Source organism: Chenopodium album, chromosome 27 (genome assembly GCF_948465745.1).
Source record: "Chenopodium album chromosome 27, dcCheAlbu1.1, whole genome shotgun sequence".
In the NCBI taxonomy this organism is placed as follows: Eukaryota; Viridiplantae; Streptophyta; class Magnoliopsida; order Caryophyllales; family Amaranthaceae; genus Chenopodium; species Chenopodium album.
Window position 1 is genome coordinate 27,636,003 of NC_137860.1, and position 24,743 is coordinate 27,660,745.

The 24,743-nt window shown below is 30.8% G+C and overlaps 1 protein-coding gene and 1 non-coding gene across 2 annotated transcripts; one reads left to right on the plus strand and one right to left on the minus strand.

Annotated features, from left to right (window-relative positions):
* Positions 1 to 7,290: 7,290 nt before the first annotated feature.
* Positions 7,291 to 11,936, minus strand: LOC145621582 (sulfite exporter TauE/SafE family protein 3-like). Its single transcript, XM_081676305.1, has 12 exons — positions 11,350 to 11,936; positions 11,088 to 11,247; positions 10,499 to 10,699; positions 10,339 to 10,403; positions 10,219 to 10,246; positions 10,052 to 10,104; positions 9,549 to 9,635; positions 9,419 to 9,469; positions 9,080 to 9,301; positions 8,006 to 8,099; positions 7,784 to 7,924; positions 7,291 to 7,662 (listed from the first exon to the last, which is right to left on the minus strand). The coding sequence occupies exons 1-12, from the start codon at positions 11,554 to 11,556 to the stop codon at positions 7,577 to 7,579; spliced, it is 1,395 nt and encodes a 464-aa protein (XP_081532431.1). The 5' UTR covers positions 11,557 to 11,936; the 3' UTR covers positions 7,291 to 7,576.
* Positions 11,937 to 24,675: 12,739 nt separating this feature from the next.
* LOC145621786 (small nucleolar RNA U49) lies at positions 24,676 to 24,742 on the plus strand. The gene has a single exon (XR_014108583.1). It is a non-coding gene; the product is annotated as a small nucleolar RNA U49 (small nucleolar RNA).
* The last annotated feature ends 1 nt before the right edge of the window (position 24,743 follows it).

Genomic DNA, 24,743 nt, shown 5'->3' on the forward strand with positions numbered 1-24,743 from the left:
CCACTTTTATGAAAAAGTGTAATTTTTCATGGTGGTCGTAATAATCTCTATATAAGGAGGGTTTCTTATCAATTTATTCTTAATCATGTGGCTCATATTTGAAGTTTTTTTTTTTGAAATATGAGTATGTCACTTCATTTATACATTGTTATAGTAAATTTCTACTAGCAATGTACAAACCTTTTTACTTATTGCGTGTCAAATTTAAACTCTATTTATTTTGAAGGAAAATATGTTTCACGGAAAGGTTATTATATAAAGAAAAATAATTTTCTATGAAAAATATAATCGTTAAAAGGATTTTCCTTATTTGTTTATTTGATTATAGGAGTGCTTAAGGAGAAAATGAAAAATTGAAGAATATAATAGAAAATGAACCTTCTTTAGAAAAAGGAAATTAGTTTTCCTTCTCTAAAAAGTAACTTTTCAGTTATGAGAAATTGGTTTCCACCCTAGAACAAAACAAACAATGAAAAATGAAGAAATGAAGGAAAATCATTTTCTAGAAGTATGTTTTCCACCAAAACAAACAGAGCATTAATACCTCGGCTTTTTTTCACTCATGGTGTGGGGTGAAGATATAGACAATATACGTGGCATTTAAATGAATTCGAACACGAGGATAAATATGTATTAATCCACAAAATAAAGGATATGGACATGACAATGAACAATAAATTATTACAATTTTTATAGATAATGTTAAATCTTATTTGCATTCGTTTCAAATTAAAACTGACCTTCCACGGAATATCGATTGAAGGTTATTTTTTCCCCGAAAACATAAAAGTGCCCAGACTGGTAGCAATTTATTAATTAATTACATCTGCCAACAACATTGGTGGTTTCATTTAACATGTGAAATCCGTTTTTCTCACGTCATTAGTAAATACTCCATTTTTAGTTGATATTAAATTATAATACTATGGTAGCGGTTTTATTTTACCGATTGCAGAACTAATAAAATCCTAAGTATAATTTGAAGTTTTAAAGCGGCAAAATAACCAAAAACAAAAGAAATCGAAAATCTTAACCGATCCTATTCAGATGATATGTAAAGTTTAGATAGTTTAAAATGTTAAATCAAGTTGAAAATGTTTATCTAACTCATTTCTCATATCAACCCTTTACTCCTTTAGTTAAAGATTTCCAACCTTAACCCACTAGCTTGGTTCAAGCTAAAGGTTGCATAAACCTATATCAACTCCAATAAATCATATATAAGTATAAATCAAATAGTTGAAAATAATACATGGATACAAATCTAACAAAATTTATTTGATACTCCCTCGGTCCTTTTTTGTTTGCACCATGAGCCCACTTTTTGTGAGAGCTTTTTAGATCAAATGGTGCAAACATTAAGAGCATCTCCAATGGTAAGCTACAATACTTTGTAGCTTACCTTGCCACATCAAATATTGGAGCTAATATATTTTGTAGCTACAAGGTGCTCCAATGGTTAATTGTAGCATATTGTAGCTTGGAAGAAATATAAATAATTTAAATAGTTTTTATTATACACATGTCATATGTTTAATGGGTGATATTATCATTGAAAAATCAAGCAACGTAGCTTGTTTGAGCAACGTTGCTTAATCTAGCTACATCAATTTTCCACTCCAATGGTAAACTACATGCTTGTAATTTTAATTAATTTGCAAGCAAGTCCCTATTTGTATACCATTGGAGATGCTCTAAGGAATAAAGGGAGTAACTTTTTTACGTTGTTAGATCATAGAATAAAAATTCATATCGAGATGTAAAGGATTTGATTAAATCATATTTATTGATATTGTTTATAGTTAGCAATCCCTTGATTTACTCTTTAGATTGATAGTCAAAGATATCCCTTATTCTTAGCTAATGTTCCTAAACAAGTACTCCAATGTATCTAGTCGTATTATATTGCTTACTCATGTACTATATATACTCATGGAATCACATCAATATAATTAAGCTTTCCAACATTCTCTTTCTCATAACTCTATCATGGTATCATGAGCTTTTGATCCATCTTTTCTTGCTTCCGCTACTACCATGGTTACACTATCAAAACCTTTTGTTGACACCGACAAATGATGGTGACCATATCAAACTTTCTTCTCGGAAAGCTTCAAACCAAAATCACATTTTTCACTCAACTCTTTTGGCACCCCGTATTTCATATACCAAGAGATGCCATTGATATATATTTTTTTCTCCAAACCCCTTACATGGAGAAACAAACCTTTTTCGATATCCCGTAGTCTACCTACCATGTGTTACCATATACGAAATTCTCTCTAAAACCATTATGGAGAAACATAACATTCTGTTCTAAACCACCATCACCACCATTAATATTTTCTATCTCGCCTTCAATGGTGGTGAAGGATCGGAACCTCTATATTTTTTTCCCTCCCATTTGTTGCGAGTATACGCTAGCAAATTTTTATTTATTTTTAAATATTTACAATCAATGGTTCATGTGTTTAAAAACCGTGAAAAACACCCATTAAACAACATCTTATTCTCTCTCTATATACTACTTCGTATCTTTTTACTTCTTCATGCAACTCCTCCATCTAAAAAAAAATCTCTCTCTTAACTCTAAATTTGGTACGTACACCTCTCAATTGAAGAAACACCAACATCTTGAAGTGGCAATCAACAATCAAGAAGAACATTCATTTTACAAGATTGTACTTTCCCTTTGGCCGTCCATCTTGCGGGGGCGTGTAAAGGATTTGATTAAATCATATTTATTGATATTGTTTATAGTTAGCAATCCCTTGATTTACTCTTTAGATTGATAGTCAAAGATATCCCTTATTCTTAGCTAATGTTCCTAAACAAGTACTCCAATGTATCTAGTCGTATTATATTGCTTACTCATGTACTATATATACTCATGGAATCACATCAATATAATTAAGCTTTCCAACATTCTCTTTCTCATAACTCTATCACGAGACATCCCAAAAACAGTCGTTATCTATGGGATCAATAATTAGTCATCTACTTCATAGAGTAGAGACCACAAATATAATGAAGGTAGCTTAGAGTTACTAGTAATGTTGATAAGAATAATAGTACAAGCAACTTTATTTAGTATGTGAGCATAATAATGAGGATAAACGTGGCCTTAGTTTATACAATTATACGAGTACATCATTTTTGACTTTCCCTATTGATAGAGAGACGATGGCTTAGCTTTATTTGATTTTTATTTCACGTGTTACAAATTTAATTGATTTTTAACACTTTCAATTGTCATTTATATCGCATCTTACACTTGTAACAAAAGCATAAAACGTCACTTTTTCCTGATATTTTGGAGCAATTTCCTTAACTTTTGGGGGAAAATATCCATATGTTGTGGATGTTTACTTTGTTTTAATGAGTTTCTTTTGATCTAATTACTACGAAGTACTCCGTATCATTTGTGTCAAGTCAATTACAAGTATCCCTAAATTTCCATATCATATACTTTTGGAGTATGTTATTGCGGATTTTAAAATCAAGTTTTATGGTTAAATTTAAGCATGGTCAATTATTATGAAATGCGAAAATATATTAATTTTTCATTAACTTTTTTTTTTTTTTTTGAAATCAAATTTTCATTAATTATAATCAACAAATGAAGTCAAAAATAGAGTATAGAACTATAGATCAAGCGTTGCAAGTAAAAAAAAAATAAAGTATTATAAATGACACTTTACCGAAGATTTATTGGAAGTAGAGTAATAAATTAATCAAGGAGCTTGTGAAATAACCACTGATGAACAAACGCTTATTGCACGTACTAAACAATTACTCCATATCATGCAAAATGGTGCGGAACAAGATTGAAGAAAGGATGAGATTAAAGACAACAATTTCAATCAAGGCAGTAATTATTAATTAATTTCTTTGAATTCTTTAAACATAAGTTAACCTTCCCATCACTTTTTTTTTAGGGCAACCTTCCCATCACTTCACCATTAAAGTTTAGAAACTACACCAGTATTATTTGATCTATAAGATCATGTGATTTAAAATTATAGGCTCATAGTGGTTACCTTAATTAATGGGGCCCTTACTAAACAACTCTTTTCTTTCAATTAAATATTCCAATCTTAATACGTAGTAATGTAGTACTAATTTGACATAATTAACATGATCTTTCATATCAACCATGCACACACCAACTACAATAAATTTTTATCATCCCTCTCTTTCTACATTACTTATCAAAATAATTATTATTATTATCAATTATTACGGTACAAATTTAAAATGGAATTAAATTTTATGACAAAATGTTGTTTATTTAACAAAATGCTCTTTTTTTATTTTTTATTTTTTTATTTTTTATTTTTTATTTTTTGAAGAAGAAGAAGAAGAAGAAAATGCAATTCTTGGTAGACTTTACAATCAGGTCAATTCAAATTATGTTAGTCAGTTACTTCTTTCCCTTAATTTTCTTTAGTTTTGCAATTTAGGTTTCAATAAATCTACATGAGTAGTGTAGATATTCGTCCGTCTTCCTATGGTGGAGTGTCTCCCTATAATGGAGTCGTTAGTTTTTGTTAGTATAGTTGTTTGTTTATGTTTATGGTTTGTTTGTGTGTTAGGGTTTAGCAAAAGGTAATTATCTTTTACTTTCACCAAAAAAAAAATTAAAAAAAATTAATCATCTTTATTTTGCCCTATTGTCAATTCGTTGGTAAAGATTTGTTCGGAGTCACAACGGTTTTCAAGTTTTCAAATGCGTTCAAGTGAATCAGATGAAAATCATCCTTACGGCTACAACAAATCGTTAGACCGTACCATCTCTCCGAAATGTGTATACTTCGTATATTCTAGCGATGTGTGTGAGCTGAGAGATGTACCACAGTGCAAGATCTTTTTAACAATCGTAGCTCTGATGAAGGAATCTTATTTGATTCAATTTTATGTATTTATTAATTTAGATTTCATTTGTAGATAACGGATGTCTTTTTATTAATAAATTATTAAAAAAAAATGTTAGTCAGTTAAGTTTTGAATTTGGGTTAATATTGGGTTAGGTGACTTAGGTCACATCACTCTTATTGTTCATAACACAACCACTTCGAGTTGAGGTGGACCCAACATATTAAAACCATTTAATATGCTTATTCTAATAATTAGCGTGATATATGTATAAACCATATCTTAATAGCATATACAATGTAATTTGTGTTATATACCAAGTAACAATTATCATAAACAATTTTATTTATTGGTTTAAAAAAAAATATTTATGGTTAAATCTACTATAACCAAATTTTGTGTTAAACATTTATTGTATAGAAAAGTGTTCATAATCTCATATTATTACTGTTACTAAAATATACTTCCTTCGTTTTCTTTTAGATGCAACACATACTTTTTCACGGTATTTAAGAAATGTGGGGTTCACATGATATAATACACTTAAGTGGTTGTTAGGAGTGTAATTTAGTGGGTCATGTGCTTTAAATAAGGAAAATAGTATAGTTTTTCCCTAAAGTAACTTTCCTTTTATAGTGTGTTGCAAGTATTGTGACATTTCCTTTTTAGGGAAGTGTTGCAAGTAAAAGAAAACGGAGGAAGTACAAAGTACGAGTACTGATTTTCAGTCAATTGAGTAAAAAATGAGTTCAGCCGGATTTAACATAATTTTAAGTTTATTTGATTTAAAGTATAATAGGGATTTATATGATGAATTTTCTTCAAAACCAGTATTTTTACTTCGGTTTTGAATCACATTTTAGATCGAGTCGATTTTTAATTTGTTGTGTTTAATTCAAAATTAGTTCTCCTACACTACAATTTCAAAAACTTTGTAGACATCAATTCAGCTACTTGCAGTATTTATTTCAGGACTTTTAACATCTATATAAATACTACGTTGTCTACATATTACATTGTTTACATCTAAAGACAAAAGACCTTGTCTATTTGAATACAAATTATACACTATAAGATAATTCACAAGTTGATCAATAATGACAAAAACGTCAACTACTAATAATTAAAATAGAATTACACAAATTATCAAATCGATCAGCCTCCATAAATTAATAAAGCCGTGTTGGATCATACAATATATAATATTCAATAATCTCATGTGATGACAATCTAATATTCCTATCAAAAAAATTGACTCACTATTTTCTAAATAAAATATTACTATTATTTTTTTCAGTTAATTAATTTTCAGAAATTATATTGGAGACATGCTTCTCGCCTACCTTTTTGATAAGATACTTTCTATTGGTTTTTTAGTGACGTCAACAATTTTTTCTAGATCTCATTGAGAAATTAATTTATTTAATCAATGTAGATCATGAATATGATTCCTTTATTTTAAAATAATTATTTCAGTTTTATAAAATTGATTAATAATTTGATTCGTTTTATGTAAGACAATTGTATGAGACATAGAGATACTAGTATACTACAACGATTCCGTGCCAAAGATCCATATTCCTTGTATAAGTAGTCAATTGTATTTTTATATTTGATATTTAGCTAAAAACAAATTTGAGGTTTTTTAAAAAATTATTATTTGATTTTAGTTATGTGATTTCAACATCAATGTATTTGAGCAATATAATACAATCCTATTTTTTTTCAATTAAAAAGGTTTCTTCACAATATGCATGCTTTGTGTCATTTTTTGTCAAGTCATAAGTGTTTTTTTCCAACTTTAAACAATAGATATAATATATAATTCTCGGATTAAGTTTTTAAAATAAGATGTGCAAATGTGCAATGTATTCTTTTGGATGTGAAAAAAATATGATGAAGACTAGAAGAGATTCAATAAAGTAACCTAAAAAGTTAATTAAAAATAAATTAGAATTTATTAACCAAATTATCCCTCTTACTAGTTTGTGCTTAAAATGATTATAATTAATCTCGTCAATAGAATGGATAATTTTTCTCGTCAAAAGAATGGAGAAAGTACTAGTAAAAGATATGAAGAAAATTTTAATTCAAACAATGGTTGGAATAGCGTTGGAACTATAAAATTAATGAACCACGTAGTACTCCATAATTTCATATGACTCTAAACATAGAGATTGATACTTACAATTGCTCCTAATAATAAGCAATACTATGTTGATGTTTTGTACGAAGAGAATTGATTTCATTTAGGTGTAGCATTCTTTACATACTGCCTCCTGATTTCGTCTTAACACATTTATTCTTATATACGGAGTGTTTTTTTTTTTTTTTTTTTTTTGATGGGCAATAAATTATTAAAAAATAAATAAATAAAAATAAAAATAAAAATAAAAAAAGCACCAAGGATAGGTATAAATGAAAGCTAAAACTAGCTTTTGCTGTAAATTTATTGAATGAATAAGCTGAAGGGTACAAGTGCATTTGACTTGAGCACAAAATTTTTGCTAAAAACCTAACGACAAACATTTGGAGGAGGAGCTTAACAATTACACCAAACACTCTTAACTCACTTTCGCTCTGACAGCGAGTGGAGGTACTATTCTTAACAGCATACTGATAATCTTTTCACCCCTCGCCTTCCTCCTTGTAGAGCTTTTACTTGCACAAAAACAATCCAAAAAATCATAATTTTGCTTCTCTATGGATCGTATGCACACAAGCTGTCGAATCCCATGTACTCATCATTTTGAATCATGGTTATCATGTTTGAAATGCCTACACCACCTGCAGAGGTAGAAATGATTCAGCACATGAATTCAGATAGGTTCACATAATGGTTTTCGAGTGAGATAAACGAAGCCAAAATCAATGTGTAAGAAAAGGAATAGTTAAACTCGATACTTACCAAGTGAAATGGCACTGACAAAAATAGTGAATGCCAAGATAAAGATGATGAGAGAGGCTCTTCCAATAACGGCAATCAATTTCCTCACAAGAATCTGCCCGAATAAGGCAGCAAACGTAGCAACAGCAACGAAGTAGGCAGCTGCAAGAAGAACCACATGCTTAAGAAAAAGACTAAGCAAATTTTCAGTCGGTGTTCAACAGATTATAGGCCGGAGCTTACCATATGGCACTGGGAATCGTTTAAGAAGGTAGTATTCTATGACGGACATTGATGAAGAGAACATCATGGCAAAGGTAGCTGTAGCACTTGAAACCTATTAGAAAAGGGAACAAACATTATATTGCAGCAATTGACAACTTGAGTCCAATAATTGATACATTTGGCATTTTATTAAACAGATAAAGATACAATTATTCTACAATTGTTCTTTTTAAAAGACGACTATTGTAACACGACAACCACAAGGGTCCACCACATCCTTAAATTCTCACTACTGTATTATTTTTCCAAAGATGAGATTTTGCATTAGAATATGAGCAAAGGAGTTGTGAGCAGTTAGTATTTGGCAGGAAAGGTTAAAAAAACACTGATGAGTGATGACTGAACCAAAAATTTGTCTATCAGCATTCAGCAATCATCCTACTAAACATCTTAGTCATGACGAAAACACTTAATTATGTTCACTACTACTTCAATTTTTCTTACAATACAGCATTGAATAATTGACAACAAAGATAAATATTTACAAAACAAAACCGACACCCATTATTAATTAACTGATTAATTACTAAAGGTTTATGAAAAGGTGAAAATTATTTACCAAAAAAAAAAACCAATGCCCATTAGTGTAGCTAATGTTTATACTAACGATTCTATGTTATCCCTCATTTCTAACATAATAATAAATCTTGTTGATTTATTTCCTTTAGGAAAGAATTTCTTCTTGGGACGACATTTAGAAATGTAACATGAAAAAGTGACTTTCAAATTTAGATGGGGAAGCATGAAGATTGACATCACTAAATACTAAGTCATACAGCACTAACTATAATCAAGCAAATAGTGCAAGTCCACCTGTATTTGAGAGTTCATCACAAGTACTTTTTTTCCTCCCTACAGTATTAATAAAGATTAAAGAATGACATAGACTAAGCACCCCTCCCCTCCCTTTATAATGCTACCCACAATTATTGGCTATTAAAGCCTAATGCGAGACAAATCAGGAGGCAGGTCCAAATTAAAATAAGCAAAGCAAAGAATACCACATATTTCCAAGTTCGAGGGTAAACTGACCTGAGGAGGGATGCCCAACTCTAGAAACAATGGGCCTAAGATAAATCCTCCACCAAGACCAAGAAGTCCTCCAACCATTCCAGCAACCACTCCAGTAACGAGGCAGAGAATCAACTGGTGCACTTTCCAGGCACCGACTGCGTCGCCTCTTGAAGCAATCACTCTCTTTCCCGTGTACAACAAATATGCCTCGTAGCCTGATGCTCCAAGTGCCACAGGGATCTTCACAAATGGCATAAAAAATTAGCTCTAAGGATACTGTTGACAATGCGATGATTAAATAATTGATTTATTACATCAAGATCATAGACATATAGACCGTAGAATATGGAAGGGTACCTGCAATAGATTGGTTGCCCAGAATGCAGGGGAGCAAGTAGAGGTGTTCTTCTGCAAGATACAAATCTCAGTGTTTAGTTGCATGGACTTTATTTAATGTTTAGGAAATCAGTAAAAGTTAAGAACAGACCTGGGCAATTTCAAGTCCTAGAATTGCAAACCAGACGGCAAACAATATGGCCACTGATGGCCAGTGTACATTTTCTCTGATGGATACCTGATATAATTGCAGAAGTATCAGATCAATATTTCATAAGAAACTACACAGGATTTAAATTGTAAGCAACAGTCCCTACTTTGTAGGGCATTCCACCTAGTTATGAATCTAACAATTTTACTCACTTCCTAGGAAGTAAAACTACCTATGTGCAAGTTTGCAACCATAATGCACCTTCCATTCGGAGTTAAGTTTCTTAGTGACAAAAGACCTCATAATAAAAATATAACATGATTTTGTACAATAAGACTCTTAATAATACTTATGTGTCACCATTACTTTGTACTATATACAAGGAAAGATACAAATTATTCCCAGCATCTTAAAAAGATATAGGAGTACTACATATACAAAGTACATATGACTATAAATATTAGAAAAAGGGGGTTCATTAATTTATGAGGTACTAATCTTACCTCTTCTCTTTTGTTGGGAACAGATGCAAGAGGTTTGTAATCACCATTATCACCTGATAACAAGATAAGCTTTTCAATTAAAAAGCAACAACAACCAAAAAAAAAAAAAAAAAGGCGCAAATAATTCGATAAAGTAACAAAAATTTTAAAAGGGAGAAATCAGCTACCATTTGACACCAAACGTTGAGCAGCCTCCTGAAAAACATAAGGTTAAATGTTAGTAAATGTAACAAACAAAAAAATAAGAAATTAAAATTAAAGCTGAAGGAATCAGTAAAGTGAAGGACCTTTTTCATGATAGTTTCTTTCTTCCAAGCATCAACACCCTTGAGGAATGCCTTTGTAGATGTAACTGCATATTCAAAGTGATAAATTTATTAACTTTCTCAAATTTAATACAAAGTATTTAATTTGTATGATTAAACTTTAACCGATTTCTTTACTTACATAGGAAGAGAATAATAAGCAAAACTGTGATCATCCAATCAGCAAAAATAACATTGAAGGCAACTCCAATACTGATCCCAAGAACCAACACTGGTTGGAAGAGAAGTGCAAGATCATAATCAATAACAGGCATCTCCATAGTTGGATGCCTTTGCTTAAGGTTATAGTAAACAGTTGAAATTGCTGCTCCCATAATCATACCTGAACAAACAACTCAACATTTTAGAAACTACACAAAAGCTATACACACTTTGCTCAATTCAACTTCTACCATTAAAATTTCGAATACTATCTACGAGATAGGATTCTCTCCGGTTACTAGACCATCGAGTTACTAGATTGATTGATTCATAACACTCATAGAACTCGACCATCCAGTTACTAGAGCGAATCCGATCCATGTTACGAATTCAGGTAAAAGATTAACTATTGATAAACTCATAATATTCAGAATCAGCAAAAATTAACTTTATGAAAATCAGATCCTTTGTAAATAGCTCAGGTAACATAATAATATACATAAAAAGGTGCTGAGAAATTATTGAAAAAGTGAAGAATTTAAGAAAAATGAATGTCAGAGAATCCTTACACTTTGAAATGGCGGTTGAAGATTTGGAATCAAATCCAATAATCAAAGTAAGCATAGGAACAAAGATACCACCCCCACCAACTCCTCCAACACTCCCAAATGAAGCTCCAAAGAATCCAATCAATGACCCCACTACAATTTTCCAATCAAATTCCATGTCCTGTGACATTCAATCACATTAATTCATTCATATATTCAATCCATTCAAATCAAATCAATTTATGAACACCCAAATAATTAAAAAAAAAAAAAATTAACTTACCGGCCAAACATGTTCATAAGTGTTTTGACCACTTTTCCATAAGAAATTAACAGCCTTTCTTAGAAAATTAACATGAATTTCTTCAATTTCAATCTCAGCAGAAGCAACTTCTTTCAAAGTCTCCTCATTTGCTGAAACAAATATGAGGAAAGAACCCAACAAAAGAATGCTAAACAAAACCACCTTCATCAACCCAGATTTACCCATTTTTCAAAAATTAAATCAACCCAGAAATGAAAATCAAATTTTTTTTTTTTTAATCTTAAATCTAAAACCCTTAAATATTTTACTTTTCTTGATGCTCCTGCCTAACCCAGGAACTTGTTTGCTTGTTTTTTTTTTCTCCTCTGTGTTTCAGTGAGGAATTTATACAAACACCTTCTGGGCAAAACAACAAAAAGTGATCTAAAACAACAAAATAATTTAAAAGGTGGAGAATTTTTAGAGAAAAAGAGGGTGATTTTAATTGACACGTAAATAATTGTGAATACACGTTTTCTAGAGATCGCAATCACGCTCTCTCAATTTCTCTCTCTAAAATTTGACCCACCCTTTCTCTTTCTCACTCTAGATTTCTGGGTCGATGGGTGCTGTGGTTCATGCAATCCTCCCTATTTAAATCCATTTTTTTACTAGGTTGGGTCAAATTTCAGTATGATGAGTAGATAAATACAATGACATAGATCAACATGACCTGGCATTATTATTCAATGTTCCAACTACTTAAAAAAAATAAATAAATAAGTCTTTTTTTTTTTTCGAAACCATAAATAAGTCTTTTTTTTTTCGAAACCATAAATAAGTCTTTTATATAAGACGGGTATACGTTAATTTTATTGTAAGATACGTAGTAATTATTAATTTGTCGTTAGTAATTAATAAGAGTACTAATTAGTGATTTTTTTTTTGAAGGGGTACTAATTAGTGATTAGAAATTAATAATTAGTTTCTTTCAAAAAAAAAATAATAATAATAATTAGTACTCGTAGTAATTAATAATTATTGATTACTAATATTAATTAATAAGTATTGATCAAAAAAAAAATTAGTGATTTTCTTCAAGTAAATTATAATTTAGTTCTAACTTTAGAATTTTGAGGATTTACTTAACATAGTACTCGTATTTACTGAACAGTGAGAATAATGATTGAAAGTTAGTATGTACACTTTATTTTATTTTGTTTTATTTTATTTGGATTATAGTGTGTGGGGCTGTGTGTTGTACTGTTGTGTACATGCAAGTTTTGCAACAAAAAAAATAGGTAGTAAAATTGTATGACATGTATACTCTCTCGATTACCAAGCCAAGCTTGGTATAGTGGAAAGAAGAGTACCTTCCAACCATGAGGTTGGGGGTTCAATCCCCACTAGTAATAATTTGGGGAGTGGAATTCCCTTATCTTTCCCCCACTCTTTCAAATTATCTAGCCCGCTAACCCGAGCCGGGAGGGCCTGTGAGAGGTTCTGATCCGGTAGGGCTTCTCCTTACCAACCGAAAAAAATAAAATGTATACTCTCCTGATTTTAAAATAAATACCGTATTTCAAATGATATATTTGCCACGTAAAGTTTTATGTGTAACTAATAATTCTTTAATTATGAGAATGAGGGATAGCTCAAGTGGTTAGAGCTTTTCTTCCGATTTCATATTTTAAAGCTGATGGAGCAAAAAGACAGTATGGACGGCTTAGGTAAAACAAAATTTACAGAAATGAGGTGTACATAGTTCTTCTTTTTTGAACCAATTGAAAGGCCCATTAATGGACAATTTATACTAGGACTAAAGTCATACTCAATTGTTTTTTTTGATTTTTTTTTTTATAAAAAAAAATTTCTAGTATATGTTAGGAAATAAAAAAAAAATCGAGATGAGTGAATCAAAATCCCATATGACTATTTTTTAAATTATAGAAAAAGTCGTTAAATTGTAAGATTTCATCTAGATTAAAATGTCTGAAAAATTTAAGGTACAGGCAACTGTTACCATGCTTGGTACAGACAAAAAAGCGGAATGAACATGTATCTGTTTTGTAAAGAACATACAACTGTTTTGTAAGGAACATATAGCTGTTTTGTAAAGAACATCCAGTTTTATGTTTTTTATTTTAATCTAAAGAACATGTGTAATACGAAGTATTAATAAAGAACATGATAATATTATGTAATGAATATTATTTATATATACCCACCATAATTTGGGGATAAAATTCAAAGAACATTAACAATAAGCAATGAGTATTATGTCACAAATAAAAGCACATTATACAGATAATCAAAGAATATGAACATATGCTGTTTTCACTCTTTTTTTGTGTAAATATGTTCTTTTCACTAAAGGTATATGTTCATTACATATTAATATTATGTTTTTTTCATAATAGTTATATGTTCTATCACTTTTCTGTATTATATTCTTTCATGCAAAACGGTTGTACGATGCAGCGTACCGACGCCCGCAGAAATCACTGATTGTAAAATGTCTCAAGATTCAAATGAAACAAACAACACACGGTAATTAACCTTTATCTGCGTCATTTTGTATATGCGAATACAACACATAATGGTTGGTGAATGATGATGCTGTGTGAATAACTGAATATGCGATAACAAGTCTTAGTCTGAGCTGGCAAATTAAACCCAAGTTGTTTAGTGGCTAACCAGATCTGTTTTCAGAAATATAAATACTTTAACGTAGGCATTTACTCACATGAGCTCTTTTCCCTTTTAACTAAAAATTAAGCTGGCACTGGCCCCATATATGTACATATATATGTAGTTAAAAAATAAAAAAATAAAAAAAAATCATGAGATTCATAGATTTGTTTCTTGCCATGCAATTTGATTTGGATCTAATAGCACTAATTGACAATGACAACAATTAATTAAGAGATTAAATAGTTGAGAGTGGGAAGATTTAGTCATGATTAATATGCAACCGGGACTAATCGATCTAATAATAACTTTGCTAATTATTACTTCGATGAATTTTTTACTAGGTTTCATTGTGTTTAACTAATGTTTTATGAGCTTATTTTCGTTGAATTTTTTAATGGTCGAAATTTAACTTGTATTTTTATTTTTTTTTTCCTGAATATTGACTAATCTTTCCTTTACTTTGTTTATTTTCTAATTTTTAATTATCAAAGTGGAAGAGAACATAGCCTATGGTTCTCTTATGAAGCACATCATGACTTTTTATGCAACACGTACTTTGCACCAGCAAAAAGTAAGGAGTAAGACGTACCAGTAGGTGCTAATTAGAGATGTATAAATTATATAATTCATGTATCATAAAAAATTAATGTGTAGTAAATTATAACTTTTGTTCTTGTCCATATTAATAAATCAACCATCTAATGTAGGTGTATCACCTTTTGTTTTCACTTCTGTAACTTATAAAATTCTAGACCTGGCAATCCTAACCCAGACCCGATGACCCGACCCATGACCCGAAATTGACCCAAAAACATTGACTCGAAAATAACTCGAAACCCGAAATTGACCCGACCCGACCCATCCCATGACCCGAAATTGACCCAAAAACATTGACCCGAAAATGACTCGAAACCCAAAATTGACCCGACACGACCCATACCCGACCCGAAATGGAGTTGACCCGATCCTGACCCGACACCCGAACTGACCCGACCCAAAATTGACCCGAATTGTTTGACCCGAACAGACCCAATACCCGAACTAACCCAATACCTGAAATGACATGAGCTAAAATTACCTTATAATTGAACTTAAAATGTTTTGTACCAAAAATAACTCAAATTGTTAATCTTTAATCGTAGATAAGCTCATAAACTGAATTGGTAGTGTTGATAAAATAATACTAGTAACAAAATATATACAACGTATAAAATTATTGATTTGAGCTTGATTCACAAATGAAACAACCCGAACATGACTCGAACAGATTTTGACCTGACCCGAATATGTCCCGAACATACTTGACCCGTAATTGACCCGACCCGAACATACCCGACCTGAAATAGACCCGACCCAAACTGGACCCGATTCCTGACCCGAAACCCAAATCGACCCGACCCGACCCATACCCGACCCGAATGTTAGCTGACCCGACCCAAATGACCATTTGCCAGGTCTATAAAATTCCAAATAGGCAAATACAATAAACTAAGGATCATTGTAATTAATTCGGAATATAATTATATAAAGGGGGTACGTAAGAGGCCAGGTTAAGTTCAACAACGATTTTGGTGGTCATTAGTTTTCAAATTTCATAACTTTTAATTAAATTTGATTGAAAAAAAAAAAGTTGATATGTTTGGAGTTAATTATTTTAATGTCCTTTCTTCACAAAAAAAAAAAAAAAAAAAAAAAAAAAAAAAATATAGTGTTCCTCCTCTAAAATGATAATCAATTTAATACATAAAGCTCAAATGTCCTTTATGAGTTTTTCTCATAATAACAGAGTGTTACCAAAGTAAAACACAAGTTTTATAATTCTTTTTTATATCATACTTGTATATATCTTCATCTAGCAAATTACTTCAATGATTTGACTATCTATTTAAATTAGAGAGGTTTTTTTTTTATTTATTTTTATATTTTTATTATACATACATAGTACAATGCTTATATGTATATGTATCATTCATTTGCCTCAAAAAAATAATATGTATCATTCATTATAAGGTGTTTGGTATATATCTCACATGTTATGCATTTATAATTCTTTTTTCTTTTTGTTCATTACTCCATTGGTAATCCATGAATTACAACCTTCACGTGAGTAATGGATCACTTTCATAATGGACCACCTTCTATAAGAGGCATTAAAATCATATTATATGGTGCTAATATAGCTAAGTACTGTATAAAAATTCTCCCATACTATTCTCTTTGTCTCTTTTTGCTTATCCTAATATGTTTTTTTTTTTAATCTCTTATTATTTACTCCACACTACTGAGTATAATGTTCGTTTAATTTAAGAGAGTCGGGACTATCTCAGTGGCGGATCTAGGGGTACATAGAGTTACAGTTGTACCCCCATTCTCAAGGGGAAAAAAAGTCTGGTTAGAAAAGAGACCGCCTGTATCAAATAGGTGGTCTCTTAGGTTCAGTTATGCAGTAAGCCAAAGCAGCAAATCAGCCCGGCTTTATTGTGTAAACATTAAAGAGACCGCCTACTTAAAAAAACAGGTCTCTTAGCCTCTTTGGGTGAAATTTTAAATTTTTCCAGCAGTAGATTAGTATTTTTCGATTAAAGAGACCTGTTGTTCCAATAACAGGTCTCTTAGATAATCTCTTTTTTCCCACAAACGTATTTAGTTACTCAATAATACAAGTAAGACTTATCGTCGAAGGATGGGATGTATCGTAAACGCAATTAGTAATACAAAGTAAAATTATTTATGATTTATTAACTCATAATTAAGTTAGGAAAAAATTATTGCAATTCACATTACTTTGTAAATTTTTCTTTATTGAAATTCATTTCGTACCCCCATTTCACAAATCCTGGATCCGCCACTGGACTATCTAATTTTTTTTTTCTCACAAACTACTGTACTACACATGTATTAATCAGTTGGTCCTATCAAATTTCACTTTTATTTATTTCATTCACAAAATTTAACAAAGTAATAAGTATTGCATACGACTCCGAATCAAACAATCAGAGGCAGGTAAAAATATTACTACCTCCATTACATATTAGTTGCAACTTTGGAATATTTTATCTCTCATAAACAATCAGAGGTAGTACTATTAATCGTAAAAACAAGAATAGGAAGGGCCGCGATTGAGAAATCAAAACTCTCGGGGTATAACACAAGAATCAGTCTAATCATAGTTTTCGTATTAGTAGTTATTTTGTGAAGCATTTATCTATCCCAAGTAGATTGGAAAAATTCTTATTGATAAGAGCCATGACATCCCACCACCAATTAAAGAGGTCAATTATAAGTTGTCTACAAGAAACGTTTAAAATTGGGCAACTAGATAAGCACAGTATTCAATGCACCTAATTAAATTATATTCAATCATTTATCAAATTATAAGCACCTGTCCAAATCAAAATAACAAGTGATCAAATTAAGGCTGTTCTACGCATTTGGAGTGATAATAAACACTTGGACTGTATTTTTCACTTTCTTCTCGTTTTTAAAAAATCTTTTATACTCCGTACATATTTTTTATAATCTTTAATGTACAACTTTGTTAATTATGTTTTTTAAAAACAGTATCATATTTTAAATTATTAAAAGTTGATATTATGAAACTATATGCACTTTGTACTTAAACGAATCTAATTACATTCATTATGGTAATGATTTATTTCTTATATATAAAATTACAAAATGTGATTAAAGTTATTAAAGGTAAACCAATGAATACTCAGCGGTAAATAGGAACATAGTTTAACAAAAAAAAGAAAAAAAAAAAAAGAGGGAAGTTCAAATAACTAGGGATTAAAATTGCATTAATTGCACCATGTTCTATTCGGCTTCTTGGCAGAGCAGGACATAGCAGATTTCAGCAGAGAAGAGCAGTGCATAGCAGAGCAGATTTCAGCACAACAGGACTTCCACACACTGCGGAGCAAAGTGGAGCAGATTTTAGCAGAGTAGGGCACAACAGAACAACTTTAAAGAATAGGGAGTACGTTAGGAATGACTTAAATGAGTAATTTTAATTAGTGCAGTCCTATGATATGTTCTCCTTTTCTTTATTTATTTTTAAGGCAAAAACTAATGAACACCCTGGAAGGCATTGGATAAGATAGTTAATAGTAGAAATTAGATTGAAATGAACATTAATTAACCGATCGATGCGTGATTTTGACATGTATTTTCCAATTAATACCACTTTAGGATATATTTTCAATGCTAATCTAACGCCCCGAGGACGTTCAACCGTTCATTAGCAAGATCCTATCTTTAAATTAGTTATGATTATATTAAGTATATAGTTGGAAGTTGTTAAGATAATGTTCTGATCTAATTAATTTCTTGTAATATATGTAGTACTTTTTTCATAAAGATCACTAACTACATACAAAATGATCTAATTGATTTACATCTCAAAAACTAATCATAATTCATAAGAAGATACTTCGTAATAACATAGTAACATAGGTAGGAATATTAAGCATAAATTACACTGGAATAATGCTTATAAAGTTTGTCATAAAATATTCTAAACCAAAACATATTTAAATAAGTGAAATAATTTTTTTTTTTTGTGCAAATATGTCAATGCAAAACTTTGACTGATAATATTTATAATCATCAATAAGTTTAAATTATAACAATTGAATACATAAAGGTATACATCATATCAACAAAGACAATCAGATAGTTTATATTGTATTAATTTATGTTGTTGTATAGGTTTAGTTTTTGAGTCAAATATACTCCATATCATTACAAGTCTATCTATCTAGAATCAAGCCACATAATTTCACACATGGTGAATTTATTTAAAACACATTAAGAAAATGAGAGCATAGCACAACAAATCATTAAGATTTCACATCATCAAATTGAACTTATTATTAGCAATTAAAACTCATAAAAAATGACTTTAATCACGTGCGTTAAATTTGAAGCCATCACGCCGTCCTCCACCGTGTAGGACCCAATGAGTTGAAATTTTCTTCAACGGCTACTCGTAATTTTTACTACAGTACTTCCTACGAGTATAATACTCCATTCTCCCGCGTTATTTATATGCCGTCATTATTTAATATTTATTTCGTACAAAAATGAACCAAGTATAAATAAATGGCCACCATTTATCTAATTTTTTAGATATATACTCGCAAGTAATTACTTTCTCTCTAAACGTAACTATCAGCAAATTGAATGTGTTATTACTTACAGTAATTAGTTACTATTAATTGCATTTATTGTACGTTGTGGAGGTCATATACTCCTTAATTTTGGCTGTAGCTGTAGTGGCTAGCATATAAAGCATGTTAAAAGCTTACATAGGTGGGACCCACAATTCATGTCTTCCAAGACATCTTCAATAATAATAAATTAATAATAATTATAATAATGTTAGAATATGCCTTATATCGATAAACCTCTTTCGAACAACCATCAAAGTGCAAATTAATTGGCACACTCGATTGCATGATGTTATAATATGCCTTGAATTAGTAAACTTCTTTTGAACAACCATGTGCAAATTAATGGAAAACTTGATTGCACAATGTTCATGGTGCACCCATCAAATAACAACTTATATTCATTTAGGGTTACTATATGTTCATTAGGGTTAAACTACATATTTTTTGGAACTATATGTTAAAAAAGATTATTTATGTGTGGAGATTAGACATGTTTTTTTTTTGAGTTTAGGCCCTGTTCTATTCACCTTACAAAAATAATATTAAGTAAAAATAGTTTCAGTTCAATAAAAATAAGTTCATTCAGTAAATTTAAGTTCAGTTCGTAAAATTAAGTTCAGTTCAGTAAAAATAAGTTCAATTTAGTAAAATTCAGTTTTCTTAAAGAAGAATTATAATAGAAAATCAGTAAAAATAATTTCAGTTCAGCAAAAATAATTTCAGTTCTATAAAATTAATTTAAGTTCAGTAAAAATAATTTAAGTTCAGAAAATATAATTTTGTTTCAGTAAAAATAATTTCAATTTAGCAAAAATAAGGTGAAGAGAACGGAGCCTTAGAATATATGTTCTTTTTAAATTTTGAGTTCATATTATTTCATTTTAACATTTATATTTTCTTATAATGTTCAGATTTTGTTATAGTCCTAATATAGTAATATTCAGTCTCTTTCTTTTCTTTTCTTTTTTTTTTTAATTTTTTTTTTTTTTAATGACTCCATGTTTATTGGGTGCACATTCAACATCGTGCACCCAAATTGCACAAATCAATACATTTTTAATTAGTAATGTACATAAGTTCACATAATTATTTCACCATTAACTTTTCTCTCTTTTGGTTGGTAGCCTTGTTTATATCCTTTACAACATCTATTGAAGTAATAAATGTTGTGCCGCTAGGCCTAATACTAGTTTTCCCTCTGGCCCAAAGTCACTTTACCCATCTTAGGCAAGCCCACAACTAACTCGTTTGTAGTCTCAAATAATTATACTTATTATTCATCCTATTTGCACATGTATTTTCTTTTTCTCTCCTTTTTACATGGATATCTATGTATCTCCTCTTTCTAAAAGTGTCCTTTCCCCGTGCTGTAGTATTAGGGGAGTGGAGGAAGTATATAGTATATAGCAACCATGTACAACCTCACCAAGCCAAGTCCACGTTAAACCCTTTCAAATGCAAAGCTCAAAAGTCAAAATTTAAGGGAAAGGGAAATGCCCCGTTGTGCTTAAGACTCGGTTTGGTTAGGTGGAAAAATGTTAAACTTGAAACAAAAATTCCCAAAAAAAAAAAAAAAAAAAAAAAAAAATCAAATTAGTTGCATTAAAAAGTTATATATATATATATATATATATATATATATATATATATATATATATATATATATATATATATATATATATATATATATATATATAAAAGTATAGTGGTGGAAAGGAGATGATGGATGGAGTAAAGAATAAGAAGATTAAGGAGTGTGATGAAAAGAAGGGAAGGGAAGAATGATAATTTTTATTCCAAATCTCTACATTATAAGAGAGATTAATGTCTTAGAATTTACTCAAAAAAAAAATTCCTAGAATTCACTCCATTTTCCTTTCCTTTCTTTTCCGTCATTTCCTTCAATCCAAACAAAATAATGCGTTCAACTCTAGGAAAATTTTCACCCTTTTACATACCAAGCAAAAGAAATGTGAAATTGTTTGTTGAAAAATGTTTAACACTTAATTAACATTCTAGTAAAAAATAACATCCATTTAAGTCAAATGAGATAAGACTATTATCTCGTCAAAAAAAAAAAAAAAAAAAAGACTATTAATTTTTAGTTTCCTAAAATAAAAAAAAGGGTAGTCTTAGTACCTTAGGCCCAAGCTCAATAGATTTAGTATAGACACAAATTAGCGGCCCCTTTCTAATAGGGCACGTTAGGCCTGTTTTGTATCCCATATTGGCCGGCTTATTGCATCATTTGCATAAGCCAATATAACTAACCCACTCTGAAAAAAAAAAAAAAAAAGTATAACTCATCTACTCATCTTACAACACAAATCCCTTAAAAACAAAACATGTGAATATGTGATAGCATGAACTGATTTTTTTTTCCCTCCTCTGAGTGATTGTCCTAAATAATGTTAAAATACAAATAAATTCCCTATATAAGTCAATTTTAAAAATTTCCAGATTCATAAGAGTATTTAGTACACCGTTAGTGCTTAATAGGGGCAGATTTTTCATGGGACAAGTTGGGACCTAGCCTTAAAAAATTTTGTTCAAGATATGCATATACGGTTAATAGTTAGCAAAAACAATACTCGTACAGTTAAATTTTTTTTAGTGTGTGTAACATAATTGTAAGCAAAACCTTATTTGTAATACTTTGTAAATTGTAACAAGATACAATAATGTTTGAAAAAATGATAGTGGGAGCCAAATAAATTGCACTTGGTAGGCTACAAGAATAAATTATGTTTGAACATGCAACATGCTCGCAACTACTAGTCTACTACATTCAAACACCCGTGTTTTTATCCCCCTTCAATTCTTCAACATTAAAGTTAACATTTATTAGATCCTTAAACAAGTTGATCAGCTAGGTTAAATTGTATAATTAACATGAATCTTCATAGCTTTCATAAGGAGTGGTTGCACGACAATAATTTTCTAGAACAACCACTAGCACAACATAGATTGCTCGTATTGCTGCCACCAGCCTCGGCACCATCACTTCTGCCACATCAAAAAATGCGTCTGCCACCGGCAATACCACATCTGGCATCCTCGCCCATCTCGTTCACACAATCGCCACCTCCTTCGAGGAATCGTGTAGCGGTGGGAGCTGTTGTTGGGGGTAGCATTTTGGTAGTGGTAACGTTGGTTGTTTTGTTTATTTTCTTGTTCAGGAAATGGCGGGGTAGAAAAAGTCAAGGCCAAAACAAAGAAATAGCGCTTGGTACGTCTACTGGTCTTCTGCATCCTTGATCAGATGCATGTTCGTAGCAGTTTGTAATAATGTATAAATTTTCTTGACAACATACATACGAGTAGATCAAAATTCAAAAGTTCGTAAATTGTTGAGATATTTATATTTATAAATCTAGTATGCTGACTTGGCATGTTAGTTACATGATTTTCCAGCTGTAAATGCTTGTATATATGTTGCTCCTCACATTAATGAAACTTAACTTTATCCTCCATATTATTTCTCTTTCTCTCTCTACATTTTCTGATTTCCTCTCTTTCTCTCTCTACAATTTGGGTTTCTATCATGGTATCAGAGCTGCAAGGCGATTTTGCGATGATTTCTTCTCTGTTTTCTGCATAATTGCAGTTTTCTTCCTCAATTTCTTGATTCCTCTGTTTTTCTTGAGTTGATTTTGATCGATTTTGATCATTTTTTCTTCGATTCGTATTCGATTTTCTTGAATTGATTTCTTGAATTACTTCTCTACAATGGCGCCTTCTACTGAATCTTCATCTCCGAATTCGAACAGCGTCAACTTCGCTGATCCTTACTTCCTCTCTAATGGCGATCATCCAGGCATGCAGCTGGAAAATCATGTAACTAACATGCCAAGTCAGCATACTAGAATTATAAATATAAATATCTCAACATAAGTGTATAAATTACTCGTGCTTTTCTATGGGGTACATTATTAGAATGATTAAATGAAAGAGGACTTTGAATTTGTTGTCATGTTTGTAGAAATGTAGAATGGGTAATCCTCCTTTGACTATCTTGTAACGAAATGAATTTTAAGGCCCAAACTTAAAACTTTATATGGTTAAACAACTTATTTTTCTCGAAAGTTTAATGACATTTGGGAGCTCCTATAAGAAAAAAAAAATGCACAACTTACTCCCAACATAATACATAGTATTTCAAAAGAAATACATAAAAAAATTAAAAATGATGTATTGTGACGGGTTGGATATTGCTATGGAGAATGACTTAACTAGGCACAACCCTCAATATCAATATCAATATCAATATTGATATTGATATTGATATTGATACATTTTTCTAAGAGGGTAAATTAAATAAGGGCCTAATTTCTTCATCTTAATTTCAGTTCAGTTCCGTTCCTAATATCCTTCTCTCATAAACAATTTATTTCAGCTGTATTCAGTTTAGTTCAGCTCCAATCACTTCAGTTCAACATACCCTAAATTATCGACATTCATCTTTGTTGATCATGTACTTATACTTTTTGTTAGAATTGATCATTACATTGACTATTTGACTTGCAATAAACTTCCTAACAATTTGAATTTGAATCAAATTGACACAATTTGAACCTAAACAATTTAAATCCGAATCAAATAGACAATTGAAACATGATATAAATATATAATTTTTTTGACAAAGATTATTGTGAAATCATATTCGGTAAAAACTATTTGCCCTTCCATGTCTTCAATACCCAAGCTTGACAAAATGTTACTCCGTGTGAAACAACTCTATGCTACTCAATTAATTGATTAGGGCCTGTTTTCATTGACTGAACTCAGCTGAACTGAACTGAACTGAACTCAGCTGAACTGAACTGAAATGAATATTTTATAAGAGAAGGAAATTAAGAACTGAACTGAACTGAACTGAAATGAATATTTTATAAGAGAAGGAAATTAGGAGCTGAACTGAACTGAACTGAATTGAGCTGAACTGAACTCAGCTGAACTGAACTGAACTGAATTGAATTTCAACGTAAGAGAACATGCCCTAAGGTTCTGTTTAATTCATTTTACTTTTACATGTTTAATACATTCACATTAAATAAATTTTAAAATTTAAACAAAATTATTTTAGACAAAATCAAATACACTTAACACCTAACTTCCTAACTCTTTGATATTTCCCTTTTTTTTTTCCTTAAAAAATGCTTACAAATTTACAATTTGTCATGGGTTACCATTTGTTTTCTGACGGGTGGTTCACTACTTCACCATATTAGGTCGGCTTAGCTTGGCATTTCTAACCGATGAAGCTCGACGACCAACATAAAAAAAAACTTAGGTCAAATTGATGGGCCCATAAAAACCCCAGCCCAACCCAAAATCACTCCACAATTAGGGTTTCCCAACCCTCCTCCTCATCCCTTAAAACCCCTCACCTTCCTCTCATTCTCTCACTCATCTACTTCCTCTCATCTTCTTCCCCAAATTAGGGTTTATGGTTTAGGGTTTTAGGGTTTTTCAATCTCAAACAATCAAATCTCTCTCCCAATGAAGAAAGATTCCCAAAAAAAGATAGGAAGTGCCGTCTGACACTTTAAACAAACAGATTTC